Source organism: Octodon degus, unplaced genomic scaffold (genome assembly GCF_000260255.1).
Source record: "Octodon degus isolate 3935 unplaced genomic scaffold, OctDeg1.0 scaffold00221, whole genome shotgun sequence".
Lineage (NCBI taxonomy): Eukaryota > Metazoa > Chordata > Mammalia > Rodentia > Octodontidae > Octodon > Octodon degus.
In genome coordinates, this window is record NW_004524797.1 from 347464 (window position 1) to 361700 (window position 14237).

The 14237-nt window shown below is 46.5% G+C and overlaps 1 protein-coding gene across 1 annotated transcript in view; it reads left to right on the plus strand.

Annotated features, from left to right (window-relative positions):
* Tmod1 (tropomodulin 1) overlaps positions 1-14237 on the plus strand; it is an 80221-nt gene that overhangs the window by 17053 nt on the left and 48931 nt on the right. Inside the window, exon 2 of the mRNA XM_004645213.2 lies at positions 5902-6067. Within this exon, the coding sequence (XP_004645270.1) occupies positions 5948-6067 (120 nt within the window). The 5' untranslated portion in view covers positions 5902-5947. The remainder of the gene's footprint in view (positions 1-5901; positions 6068-14237) is intronic.

Sequence of the window (14237 nt, forward strand, 5' to 3'; positions counted from 1 at the left end):
ATGTTAAGACAAGGTCATTATAGCATCCCTAATCCAGTATGACTCAGGTCCTTATAAAAGGGAATTTTATTTTATTTTATTTTTATTTTGTGAAACCGGGGATTGAACTCAGGCCCTTGCGCTTGCCAGGGAAGTGCTTATTCCACTGAGCCATCTCCCCGGCCCCTAAAAGGGAATTTTAGACACAGACATATAGAAGAAAGATAATGCAGACATGGGGAAAATGACACCTACAAACTCAGGAACACTTGCAGCGTCAGCGTAAGGACAGAATGCTGAAGCAGGTCCTCTCTTGGAGTCCTCAGAAGGGGTGGCCTGTGAACACTGCCTGGATTTTTGACCTCCAGGCTCTGGAACAGGGAGCCAACACATTTCTGTCATTTAACACTCTCCCAAAGGCTTGAACCATGGGTGATACATAGATAGCTTGAACTACCTGATGGGACTGTTGCATGACACTTAATGTGATTTAGATCTTCCCAGCAATGAAACACAAATTACAGCTTCTTCTTGAGTATGTTAAGTCATGCAGTTTGTGGTGCTTTGTTATCATGGCAACAAAACTATGCTAACACACCATTAGCAGCACTGGCGGTGTCCAAGAAACAAAGGGGCTTCTTTCCCCAGTTTCCACACACACACAAACCCCCAAGCCATAAGTTACTGGTTAGCCAATCAATTGGCTGCCCTTGAGCCAGGTATCCATTCTGTCCAATGAGCTCAGAGCTGAGAGGGTGAGGGCATATCACGTGATGGAAAGTATGGCCACCTGAGAGGTGCTGATTGAAGGAGGGCGTCAGGGAAACAGCTCTCTTGTGAGAAACAGGGGGCATTGCAGGTGCCCTTGTGTTCCTGAAGCTAACAAGAGAGAAACATTCATGAGAGGGGTAAACAGAATTATCCCAGGTTATAGAACTTAGTGATGAGGGGTCGTGACACAATAGCCCTTTAACCAAAGAGTCTTTCAAAAGGAAAGGATAAATACATGAGGAGATGATATATGAAAGATCAGCTTTGTAAACCATCCTTTCTTTGCCCACCCTCAAGATGTTCCTTGGCTGAAATAAGAGGATGGTATAACTGGAAATAATTCACTTGAACTTGTGACTCAGCTCTTCCTGAACCTGGGGAAACACAGTCCATAAATCAAGATGGGTGCTGCCTCGTTGCCTCCTTGCCAAGCGTCCCCTACAGGCTGATGCTGGAGGAGCCATGGGAAGAGGTGACCCAGGCTGCTTCCTGTGAGAGATGTACAAGAGCATTTTGTACCCCAAGACTCCCCCCCCCCTTTCAGAGAGCTTTCCTTTCTAAAACTTTCCAAATAGATGGCCTCAGACCTTGGCACACTAATATTTACTGTCCAACCTGCTGAGTTTTACTTCCTGGCACAGCTTGCAAATTCTATTCTGATGTTTAGCAGAGACTTGAGGCTTCTACCATGGAGAAGCGAGGCTGGCTGGGTAGGCTGTCAGCATAAGGCAGACACAAGATTTAGAAGACTTTAATTTGTGATTGCATTTGAAATTTATTTAGCTGTGGGTAATAGAGGAGCTGTTCTGCTTTGGAAGGGCCATGCTGGGAGCCCCAGTGGCTTGATCACCTCCTTCCTGCTGTCCCTCCACTCTGGAATTCCCAGCTCTCCATCTTTCCAAGGCTTGGTCCAATCTTGCGGTGTTTCAGATGGATAAGGAGGAGATCAACATATGATGTGCATGTGAAATAATGACTCATGATGAATGTATTCATTGTCACAAGCATATGCTAAGAAAAAATTTTTAAATGGGACAAAAACCAGGAAAGGACTTGCCCAAAGTTTCAAGGGTGGTAGACCAGAACCCAGGTGCGTTCATGCCCAGTTCCTTGGGTGGCAGCACTGGGCCAGACACAGGGCTAAGCCAGGAAAACATGAAGAGAAGATGTAAGTCCGTCCCCTGAGGGGCCTTACAGTTTGATGACAGAATATGTGTGGGGAGGAAGTGAAGGAGCAGTAAAGACTCCAGAAGCAGCAGCTTCCTTAGAATAGCTGCCATGCGTTGAGCCCATACAGACCCTACAAGCCCCAAGCTGCACCCTCATTCTTGTCAACACTCAGTCCTTATAACATCCTATGGGTAACCACTGCTACACTCTACACAGACAAGAAAGATAGTCCAGTGATTTTCAACTTATTTGAGCAGTAGAATCCTTTCCTCAAGGAACATCTTGTCAAGAATTCCAAATAAAAACATGAGGGAAAATCAAAGATGAGCCCTTCACTTACCCTTCAGTCCCTCCAAGAGTTTGGGGAAACCTTCACAGAGCTCTTCTGTGGGCCTCGTTTTAAAACCTCCCAAGCAACCCAGTTCTGCCATTTTACAGATGAGTAAGTGGAGGCTCAGAGAAAGAAAGGAACTTAGTGTCATCTGAGGAATGACCATCACACCTAGCACTCCACCCAAGTCCTGGGAATTTTAGGCCTGTGCTCCATCCCTGACACCTCTTTTATTAGGAATCGGAGGCTTTGGGTTAACAGTTACATAATACAGTCTTCTGCTAGTTCTATTGTAAGATCAGATTTGCAATAGGCTCTATAAACAAGCGGGTTTCATCTCCTTCCTGCCCTGTGCCGTCCCCACCTCCAGTTCCCTACGACACTGAGCGCAGCGCTGATTTGTAGAAGCTGCCCCTGTGAGCCAGCTGGATGAGTGTGGCTTGATGCTGACGACTCCAGAGTTTACCTTAGGGGTTCTTAGTTCTTCTCAGCTTATTTAATGTAATACTTCATCACTCTGTAATATTCACAGGACATTTGACACTACAAGGTGCTTTTAAAATCCTAAAAATTAGGCCTGTAAAAAATTCTGCACCTTGGGATGCAGAGGTGGTGTAACTCTCCTGCATATATAAAGAGACTTCCTCAGGAAATTGGATGACTGCCCCCTTCAGGGTGGCATTTCTGAGGGTGGCCTGCTGCTTGGTCTCCACATCCCTCCTTCAGCAAGCTCTAGAGTTGCCACCTACTTCTTGTCTCACTTTGGCTCCTCTCTGCTTCTTCTGTCCAAGCTGGATTTGATACGGATTTATGTCTTTGCATTCTCTTGTCCTTGCTTGTCAGTGCTCCAAGGTCTGTCTATGATTTTATTTTTTCTAAGGTTTTATTGTAAATCATCTAGAAAGCGAGTCTTCTGGCCAAGATAAAATGTGTGAGAAGCTCCCAGGATTCCAAAGCTGTCTGACTTCCCCAGATCTGTGCCCTAACTGGCTCTATTCACTCAGTGTCCCTTTCTGGGTGGTTCTGAGCTGCTCCCTGATGTGACCCAGCGGTGCCTCTATGACTGGGTTTTCCAAACTATTTCATGACATTCCAATTTGGGGAGTAGTATCTTAGACATGGTGTTTTGTCCAAAAGATTGAGGAATTCTGCTTGAAACCTATTTCTCTTGGCGATATCCATTGTACAGTCGCACAACAAAACTTTTTCAGAGTCCTGTGGTCCCAAGTTTTATGTAACTTAGTACAACCTAAAACCTGTTTGAACACTGAGTCCGTTTTCTAAGAGGTTTATTTAGCTTACAGTTTTGGAGGCTAAAAATCCCAGGTCAGGCAGTCCCATCCATGGAGCTTCTGGTGAGAGCCCTCCTAGCTACCTCACAGCATGGCAGAGGGCTCACAGTAGGAATGTGTACAAAAGGGAGAACTTGCATGGAAATATGAGACATTGGAGAGCAGAGGGAAGTCTTGCAGTTTTTATAGCAATTCCCTCTGCAAGAACTAATTCATTCCACAAGACTAGCACCAATTCTTCCAGAGTTCCGCACTTACCTCCAGTGGCCTAATCATTTCCTGATAGGTCTCACCTCTGGAAGGTTTTGCCATCACAACACACTACACCAGGGGTGACACTTCCAACACAGCAACCTTTGGGAAACAAATCATATCTAAACTATAGCAAGCACCAAACTCTTATATTTTGCAGCCCAGTTAAGATGCACTAGTTTGGAGACCACCCTGGAATCTCTGTCAGTGGGTTCTGGAAGCCTCTGAGCCCTGACTAGAGCTAAAAATTAGAATCCATCTTGACCCTAGGATTCATGAATCCTCGCTCTTTCCTAGCTTCATTTAGGAAACACCAAGTTAGGTTGCCTTCAAATGCCCCACACAAGGGCTTTTTCATCTACACCAGACCATTGTCAACTGGTTATGCTTTCTTCGGAAGTAAATGGAAGTGATCAAAAGAGAGGGGCCATTTATGGCATAAGCGTTGCATTTTTTCGGTCTGGTCAAAGGAAAACATCAGACTGAGCCACACCATTCTTAGAAAAAAGGATGATACTGGAGTTTGTGCACTTGGGAAGTAAGTCCTCCTTATCAAGCCAGCTTTTCCATATTCCCATTTCTCCTACAAATATGCCTCCTCCCAGACTTACATTAGTAAAATCTCTTCTCAGCTTTCTGAAGTAGAGACTTATTTTATTAGTTTAGTGAACTTTGGTTTTAATTTAGTTTAGATTGTTTCTAACAAATTAATGGCTTTATATTGTTATTGGTTGCCTTTTCTTCGTTTTCATTTTTCTTTACTATGACACATTCCATTAGCGATTCCATAGATAAGCCATGGGATTTGCTTGTTTGTCTGCACACAGGTCTACAAAAACTGCAGTGAAGATAATACTGATTATATAAGTATGTTAGGCTGGCTATAATGAAGCACCACAAACTGAGTGATTCAAACAGCTACAATTTGTCACATAGTTCTGGAGGGTAGAAGTTCAAGATCCAGGTGTTGGCAGAATTATTTCTTGCTTAAGGCCATGAGGAAGAATTGGTTGGTGGTTTCTTTTCTAGATTCTGGGGGGTTGCTGTCAGTCTTCGGCATTCCTTGGCTTGTAGGAATATCATCCCAACCTCTGCCTACATAGTCACACAGCATTCTTGTGTGCATGAAATTTCCCCTTCTCTGAAGACACCAATTATATTGAATTAGAGGCACATCCTACTCCAGTATGACCTCATCTAAATTTAATTACCTCTGCAGTGGCCCTGTAGGATATATTTCCAATTAAAATTACATTCTCATTTGCACTGTGGTACCAGGTTGCTGAAGCACTGGGAGTTAGAACATCAATATAGGAAGGAAACACAATTCAATCCATTGCACTGATTTTGTTCACAGTGTTACACTCCACTCTGCAGTATTTAAAGAAAAGCTAATGGGGCTGGTGAGATGGCTCAGTGGTCTAAAGCACCTACTTAGAACAAGCTAAGCTAAGCAAAGCACAGGGCCAGCAGTTCAATCCCCCAGCACCACATGCCAGCCAGCCCCACCCCCTGGTGGGCTGAGCTGGCCACACACACACACACACACACACACACACACACAATAAATAAATAAACAAAAAAAAAAGCTAATGGCTTAGGTCAAGTAGAAGGAAGGACATGTAGGGGCAGACACACATAGAGACTGTGTACAAGCTCATTTTTCCAAGAGAAGAAGAGCCTGATCCTCCCCAGGGCTGGCAATAAGACAGCAAAGGAATTGGGTTCATGTTAATGAGAAACTCTCTGTTGTATGCACAACCCTGGGCCAGGTGCTGAGAAGAGAGAGATAATATAAGCCTAGACACTGCCCATGGAAAGCCCAGAGGGAGAATGATGCATGACTGCATAGAAAGCTGTAGCTCTTCACTCATTTACTCATAATTCATAGTTATAGCCAGTATCACCAGCTCCAAATCACCAAATCACATGCCTTAAGGACACTTTGTTATGGAATTAGTATTCCTTGATGTACAGTTGCACTTTAGTGATTATCATTCTGGCAATTTGTAAAGCATGCTCAGGTGAACATGGAAATAACAGGCATCATTTTGCTTGAGAGCAAATCTGAGGAGGGGCTTTCTAAGCTTATTCTCTGCTTGGTAGGTCATCGATCAGCAAAGCTCAGAAGACAGAGACAAGTCCTTCCACAATGTCCTACAGACGAGAGCTAGAGAAGTACCGTGACCTGGATGAAGATGAAATCCTGGGTGCCCTCACAGAAGAAGAGCTCAGGACTCTGGAAAATGAGCTGGATGAGTTGGACCCTGATGTGAGTGGGTGCTAAGGGGGACATGGGACCAAAAATGCAGGCAGCACCATCCCCACCTGGGGTGGGAGAGGGTACACTTTCTGAGGTTGCCACTGCCTTCTTCCATGTTTGCCAAAGACACTGAATAACATTGTCTTTGTAGAGGATTTTTTTTTAAGTGTTGTATTACAGTTCTCCAGAAAAACAACCAGTAGTGTGGTAGGAGGGATACTGACAAGTCCAAAGATCTGTAGTTGGCAAGCTGGACACCAGGAGAGCTGATGATGTAGCTCTCTAATCTTACTGCTGGTAGGCTGAAGACATAGGAAAAGCCAATGTCTTAGAGCCCAAAGACAGGGGCAAAAAAACACCAATACCTCAACTGAAAACAGCCAGGCAATAGGAAATCCCCCACCCATGGAAGGATCAGCATTTTTGGTGTTAAGGCCTTGAACAGATTGGGTGGGGTCCACCCCCATTAAGGAGGCCAGCTGCTTTACTCAGTCTACAGATGCACATATTAATCTCACCCAGAAAAACCCTCGCAGATACAACTAAAATAATGTGTGACCAAATGTCCAGGAAACTGTGACCCAATCAAGTTGACTCATAAAATTAACTATCACAAATCTGCCTCTTACCCACTATGTCTGTGTCTTCAAGCCCTAGTTAATTTCCAAATAAAAGTAGTAACAAGGTCATAATCCTGCCAACATGATATAGCTGTCCTGTGTACGACAGAAAACACACCAACCCCTTTCCCAGAAGGAGAGGTGAAACCCTCAAATGATGTTGATTCTTCTCAATATGCTGTTACATAAACACTATGACGGAAAGTGAATGATGCTTACGTACTGTGATATAAAGTCAGGGCTGCTCATGCTACATGCTAAAGGAACAAGACAGGAAAACACAAAGATTTTTGACACCACACACACACACACACACACACACACACACACATTTGCTAGGCACATATATACATACGCATACTCAAACAAGTACATAAAACAAGGAGGAAATTTTCATGGTAGCTCTTATTTCTGTAACTGGTCAGGTGGAGGTAGCTGGTATGTATAGCTCTGTTCTTCCACAATTAATGCTGTATTTCTTTTGTCTTCCCAAGCTCCTCAGCTAGTTGTGGCTCTGTACCTGGTACAGTGACCTAAACCTTTATTTGAGAAGAGTCTGGGCCTTTAATAATCTTGCCTAGACTGGGTTGTTGGTTTCCACTGGCCTTAATGACAGGGCTAGGTGATACAAGAGACACCTAACTGGGTCTCCTGAATTCCAGTCTTCCTTACCTCTATCGCAGAGTAGCTATCCAGTTTGCCCTAGGAAGTCAGGATGAGCCAGCCTGCGACTCCGCAGTACCCAAGTAGCCAGGGAGCAGTCTTAACTTCCTACTTGGTGGAATCATGGAGCCTCCTACTATAAAAGAAAGCATTTCTTTTTTGGAGCTAAGACTTCTAGGCAAGCAGAAAAGGGAACCAGAAGCAGTAATTGTGCTAATGGTGGGTCACTAGGGGCAATGGTGTGTACTGCCCCATGTGACCCCATGTCCAACCTGGGTTTCTGGACCTGTGAGTCCTGGCTATGGGGAAAACAGCACCACACACTGGCCCGCAATCCACAGCATACACAGCCTTCTAGGGAACCTTGCCACAGCTCTGCAGGACACTGCCACCTAACCCGTGCTGCGACTGAGTCTCAAAAGGCCATTCCCTGTTCTGTCGAGAACATTGTTTCTGGAGAGTGGGAGAGCTGTATTATGTGATTAACCAGTTGAGAAAGAAAGGACTAGGGCTGGCAAGATAGCTTGGTGCTTAAGCGGCTGCCTGGCAAGTGCAAGGTCCCGAGTTTGATCCCAAGTACTGTATGCCATGCTGGTCCCGGAACTGGGTGTAGTGCCATATGCCTGTCATCTTAGCACTAGGGAGGCTGAGACAGGAGAACCACTACTAATGAGTCCAAACTGCATAGCCAGACCCTGTATCAAAAAAGAAAGAAAGGACTAGTCTTGTTGATGTTTTATCACTGCATGTTGTAGCTGGCACATTAACAGAATTTAATGTTCAAAGTCTGCAGTCAGGATACCCAGCATCAAGAGGGGGAGGACTCCTTCGTTGCGTGCCATCTAGCCAGCAGGGCTAGAACCTGAGCAACACCTGGCAACACCTAGGGGCCTACGAGGCAAGGTCTTCATCCCAGGTTTCTAGTCAACGCCTGGCACAGAGAAGGAAATAGTAAATGCTATTGAATTCAGTACATTTGCTTTGGATATATTTTGAATTAAAACATGGGAGATTTCAAGCCTTTAAAGAAACAAGCATTGTTTGACTCTCACTTGAAAGTGATCCACAAGGAAAACAGTACTTCAGTGGCATTTCACCGGGCCACAAATAATCATTAAGGCACAGGGAGCATAAGCCAGCAGGACAAATACAAGATGAGAAGTTAAATGTCCTACTTCCAGTGCTGGCCCTATCTCTGAGATTCTGTGTGACCTTGGGTTCTTTGCTATACTTCCTTAAGCTTTGGTGTCCCACTCAAGAAAAGATGGTGTTGTCCCTTTCAGGACTCAGCTTCCATTAGTTTATGACCTGGTCTTCTTTCCAGACTTGATGAAGTACCTTCTTTCCGGCTAACCCAGAATCCTTAGGTAGGAGCTGGGTCTGAGGACCCATGAAATGATGCCTCCTTCTGTCTTGCTACTCCTAACTTTCCCCTGCTCAGGTGGGAGGCGATAGCTCCCTGTAAGGCTGTGCCAGTTGCTGGAAGGTGGCATTAGTAGAGAGAGCCATGGGTCCCTCCTCCTTCCGCGGCCTCATCCTTCTCTGTTAGCCTGTGTTTCAGGGGAAACAAGCAGAGGAGTCGAGGAACAATCAAGCTTCTGCTTTTGTTTTCTTTCCTACAAAATAATTCTGCTCTAATTCTTCCTCTATCACAAGAACAAGCAGCTTTCAAAAGTGAGAACAAAAGGGGGATGTGGCTGCTTCTAATAAACTCTATAGACATAGCTCAGGTACGTGCCCAGCCCCAGGTCCTGTGCTGGGTCCCAGCAGGAAAGCTGCCCTGTGGAAGCCCAGGACGTGGGGACTGGTATATCTAAATGCAACAGACAGTTTGCTCAGAGAGAGGCCAGCTTCCTATGGGGTGAAGCTGCATGGAGCAGGTGACATTGGCACCAGACCCTAGCATTTCCTAAGTCAAGAAAAACAAACAAAGGACTCCAGGTCCAGTGAAGGTGTCCTGCAAAGCAGGCCATGAGTGCAGGCCCTGATAGGGAGATACCTGGGGAGGAAGGTCTGCGGGATCTCTGAGCAAGGCCAAAGGCAACCAGCAAGGGACATGGGGCTCATCAATGGGAGGGATGGCATGGCAGACAAGAATTGAGACATTTCTCAGTGGAGTGACTCAGTGTGAGCTTGGTGGCTTCAGGAGCTGCTCCTGGCACAAAAGGAAGGGGCTGGACAGGTGCCAGGGATTGGGGGAGAAATAAAAGGGGTTCACATGGTAGCCCAAGTGTCCATGTCCTTCCCGGCTGGCAATGGACACCACTTCTGAAGCTGCGAAAAGGCCCTGTCCCCCTCCTGCCATGCTGCAGAGAAAGAAGAGGAAGAGAAGCGTGGGGGCCCAGGCCTTTCAGGTTGGCCTGGTCTACCCTTTTGCCCTGCTGGAGTTGCCCTGAGCCCCTGGACAGGGCCCAGATTAGATGAGGCTGTGGTTGTAAATGGGGCATGTGGTGACAGGGATCAGAGCCCAGGTCCAGAGGGAGGAGGGAGCCTTCTCCACATGGACAATGTGGCTACTCAGGACTATGCTCAGTTCCCAGCTGGGAGTTCTGTTTTATCCCTAAGCTCTCATAGGCTTCCTACACCAAACACCAGGTATACGGCAGCCACAGCAAATTCCCAGGCCTGTGCACCTCACACACAACCAGCTCTGCTACCCACCTGAATAGCAGGAAAAGGCTGCTCTGCTGGTGCCCACAGAGGGACGGCGCACCAGAGGCTCCAAGTAATTGCTGACTGGCCGGCGTAGAGACCCAGGGAGAGTCAGATTGCACACAGAATCCGAAAACCGTGCCTGAGAAGCCCCCTCTGGCGAGGGTGGAGCAGCTGTGCAGATGGTTCTGGGCCAGGTGGGAGCCATCTGAGACTCCTGGGGTTTCCAAAGGGACTTTTTCAAAGACCTCTTTCTCACCCCTTCAAGGAAAAGAAAAGAAACCAAAGACAGACGATGGGAGATAACAAAACTGGTGGGTTTTCAGTCTCTATCATACAATTGGTCCCTTCACTGAGATCAGCTGTTACCTGATTTGCAAAACAGAATGTGCCTTTTGAAGGAGCCAGCGGGACTCTCTTCTTCCTGGGAGCACAACATTCCAGCTCCAATTTCACCAGCACGCCCACAAGACCCAGCTCTGAAACTGTAGCTCTGGGAGAGGCCAAAGGTATGCAGCTCATGCAGGGGGAGCAGACGGTACATGTTCAGCCCCCATCTGACGGGCCAGGAACCCAGCCAGAGAGGGAGCAGACCCAGAGCAGAGTGTCAGGACTGTGTGCCCAGGCTGCTGCCCTTGGTTCACTCCACTCTCCTTCTGCAGCTATTTTTGTGTCGCAGTTGCTGATACGCAGGCACTGTGTTAAGTGCCTTGAAGCTCTAACTCACAGGGCCGGCACCATGGTCCTAAGAAGCAGGCACTCCTGTCACCTCCATTTTCTAGTGAGGACACTGAGGCAGAGTGACTTATCCAAGGTCCCACAGCTAAGCAGTGGACAGCCCCAACATGGTTCTAGACCTCATGTCATAGCCACACTTGATAGGCATCTTGGGGAAGGACCACAGCAATGTTCTGTGGATCTAGAAGGCTTTGTCTGAAAAAATTCACCTCTTTTCTTGCTTGAAGGAGCCTGAGACAGAAGCCCAGGTCCCAAAGCCTGTCTACTCCAGACTTAGGCTTCTGCTTGTCCCTCTTCGGATCTGTTTCCCTGCCCGTCAGATGGACTCACTTGGCCCAGTTGGTCTCAGCTGCCTCCTCTGGCTCTAACTATGTGTGGTATCTCAAGCGTTTTCTGGCTAACTTCTTACCTGAACTCAGCAAACACTTCAGGGAACACTTTGGGGTTATGCAATTGCTAAGCCCAGTGTCATGTGACGAGTGGAGTACGAGAGATTGGAAAGCAGCTCTGTTTGCAGCAGAGAAGTCCAAACTTACACACATTTTTTTTTTAAGTCCCTGAAACTTTTACTCTGGAAAAACTCGAGCTTATCATGAGATTGTTGCCCTTGGACTCCCTCGGGAAAGGAATGCTTCATGCGCTCAAAGCCTCTGCTGTTGACTGATTCCCCGGAGGAGCTCCTCTTTCTCCTCTCTCTGGAGTTAAGTGGATGCAGCTCTGAAGCAGAGCCAGCTCCTCCGTTCAGACCGCTTTTGTGCTGGGCAGTGGGGAAATTAGGCAAGGCACAGAGCAGTGTGAGGAAGATGCACTGGGAGTGGCGGGCAGGAGCATCGTAGGAACCTAACACGGGATAAAGATCTATGTGGAGTATCTCATTTAATCCTCTCAGAGGGTTCTGGGCTTAGCTCCACTTCTAAAATGGGGAAACAGGCTTCAAGCAAGGAATTGACCTGACCAGGATACAACCTGGGTGCCTGGTAGTCCACTGTGTGGCCAGGTAGTGTGTGTGATTAACCAGCACTCCTGTAAAGAGTGTGCAGGACCCAGCCCTGAAGGACCCCAGAGAACAGACTAGAATTATCTGCAACCTGGTTTTCTGCCCAACTGGATTTTGAAGTTGTTACATTATGTTCATCATAAATACTAGCCTTAAAAAAAGAAATTAAGAATCCACCAACACAAAGACTTTAGCTATAAATATTGCTTTGGGGAAATATTTTAAAATTCTTTCCATAAAAGGATCCACATGCTCGCAGGAGAGAAGATAGGAACATAATCTCAACCTTATAGTGGAAGTGGATCCTAAGAAGTTATTTTAAAGTCAGCTATTGGGACTCTGTGACACAGTGTAATCACAGAAGCAATATTGGAAAACACCACGCTCTCAGCAAAGTGCCAGGTCATAGTAACTGTTATTTTCCATTGAGGTGTTTTCCTGTCATGTGTTGCGTTGTGCTTTTTATGGGCATCGTCTCATATGATCTCCACCAGGAGCCTCTGGACTGATCTCAGAGGCTACAGTTCATGCCATTCTATACGCGAGCTTGTAGGCTAAGGGCGTCAAGAACAGCTATTAAGTGGTGAGATAGATTCAGACAGACCCTGCCTCTCTTAGCCCATGTTCCAAGGGCTTTGAAAGAAAAAGGGCTACAAATTTCAGGAAGAAATTATAAAAGAGAAAACCCAGAACTATAGACTCTCAGAGCTGCCAGGATATTTAGAAACCAACTTAACCATAGAAAGTATAGGCAGAGAGGCCCAGACTTAGGAAATCTCTCATGGACATGTGTCACTCACTTGGTGCTTTATGTCTCTTGCTGGACTCTCAGACCAGTTCCGTACATGTTACTTTTTTTTTTTTTTTTTTTTTTGGTGGAACCAGGGATTGAACTCAGGCCCTTGCACTTGCCAGGGAAGTGCTTATTCCACTGAGCCATCTCCCCGGCCCCAGTACATGTTACTTTTTAGTGATGAAAAATCAAAACAACAAGACTGAAGCTGAGAGAAGTGAAAGGACTTGTTCATGGTCCCATAACAGGTCAGCCAGAGCACAGGCCCCTAGCAGACTCCATAGAACCCACACTCCACCTATACACCATGCCCCAGATGGGGTCCCATAAGACCCAGGGAACTCTCGGCCATCCTGGAAGCAGCCAAGTTTGGTCCATGGGTCTCTGGTTCTCCCTTGTAACACAAACCGGTGGAATTGCCAGCTCAGGACAGAAGTAAACAGTTGAGATGGAAAGAAATAAATCTCTCCTCTAAAAATAGGCACTCATCCTTAGAAACACTGCTGGCCAGCTGTACACAGAACCGTGGATGGTCCTGCTGGGGCCGAGCAAATCAGGCCAGGCCTCAGCATGTCTCCAACCGACCCTTGACACCTCCACACACCCCCTCTGCACTCTGCTCCCTCTCTCTAGCCCCCCTCCCTCTGTCTCTGCTGCTGAGGGACCTCAGACCTGAAGCTCTTCACTTCTCAGGTCCGAATCCTCCCATTTCTCCTAATCCTAACCCCATGCCTGTCCCTGTGGAGTCTTCCTGTTCCTCCCTCCATTGGCACTTGCCTCATTTTGATTTTAACATTTTTAAAACAGGAAACATTTTAAACATAAATGTAACAGAATAGCTAGTCATGATGGCACACACCTATAATCCCAGCACGCAGAGGCTGAGGAAGGAGGATCGCCATGAGTTTGAGGCCAGCCTGGGCTATATAAGCAAGTTCAAGGCCAGCCTACACTACACAGTGAGAAAGAGACAGACAGACAGACAGACAGACAGACAGACAGACAGACAGACAGAGAATATGCCTATGTTGCTATCATCTAGATATAACAAATGTTAACATTTTACCTTATTTGATTCAAATCATCTTCTAAAAGAAAAGATATTACTATAGATGAAGTCTGAACCCTATCTTCTCACCCCTCAATGCATTCCTAGTTTGTTTTATTTTTCACCCTTCTGGACACTTCCTACCTGTGAGGCAGCAGACCCAGTTACCTACAACATCAGGTGGGAAATGGGTTGTTTTCTTGAGGCAAGTGGGAGCACATTTATTACCAAAGAAAGGGAGACTTGATATCAGGGTCTTCTTGGAGTCTGTCACTGTGGATTTGTCAGCTTAATGTCCTTATGTTCTGCTGTACCAAAAGCCCTGGTGTACAGTAAGAGGGTGTTGACAGAATTTTAATCAACTCCAGACCCCCAAAGAAAACATCACAAGGGCCTTATTCTCCAGCTTGGCATGTCCCAAATCCCCAGCAGTGAGCCTGGTCCCATCCTGCACACTTGCACCCTAGCACCTTTCATAATGTGGCCCATCTCTCAGACTTGCTTGAGGACTGCAGTTGGTGGCCCAGTAAGCAGCTCAGGATGGAAGGGACAAGGTGGAGTCAGGATGCCCAGTTTAGAAAGAGAATCCCTGGATCCATGCGGGAGTACTGCATGAGTACTACAGAGGCCCCACACACAGGTACCCAAGGGAAAAATGGATGCAGGGA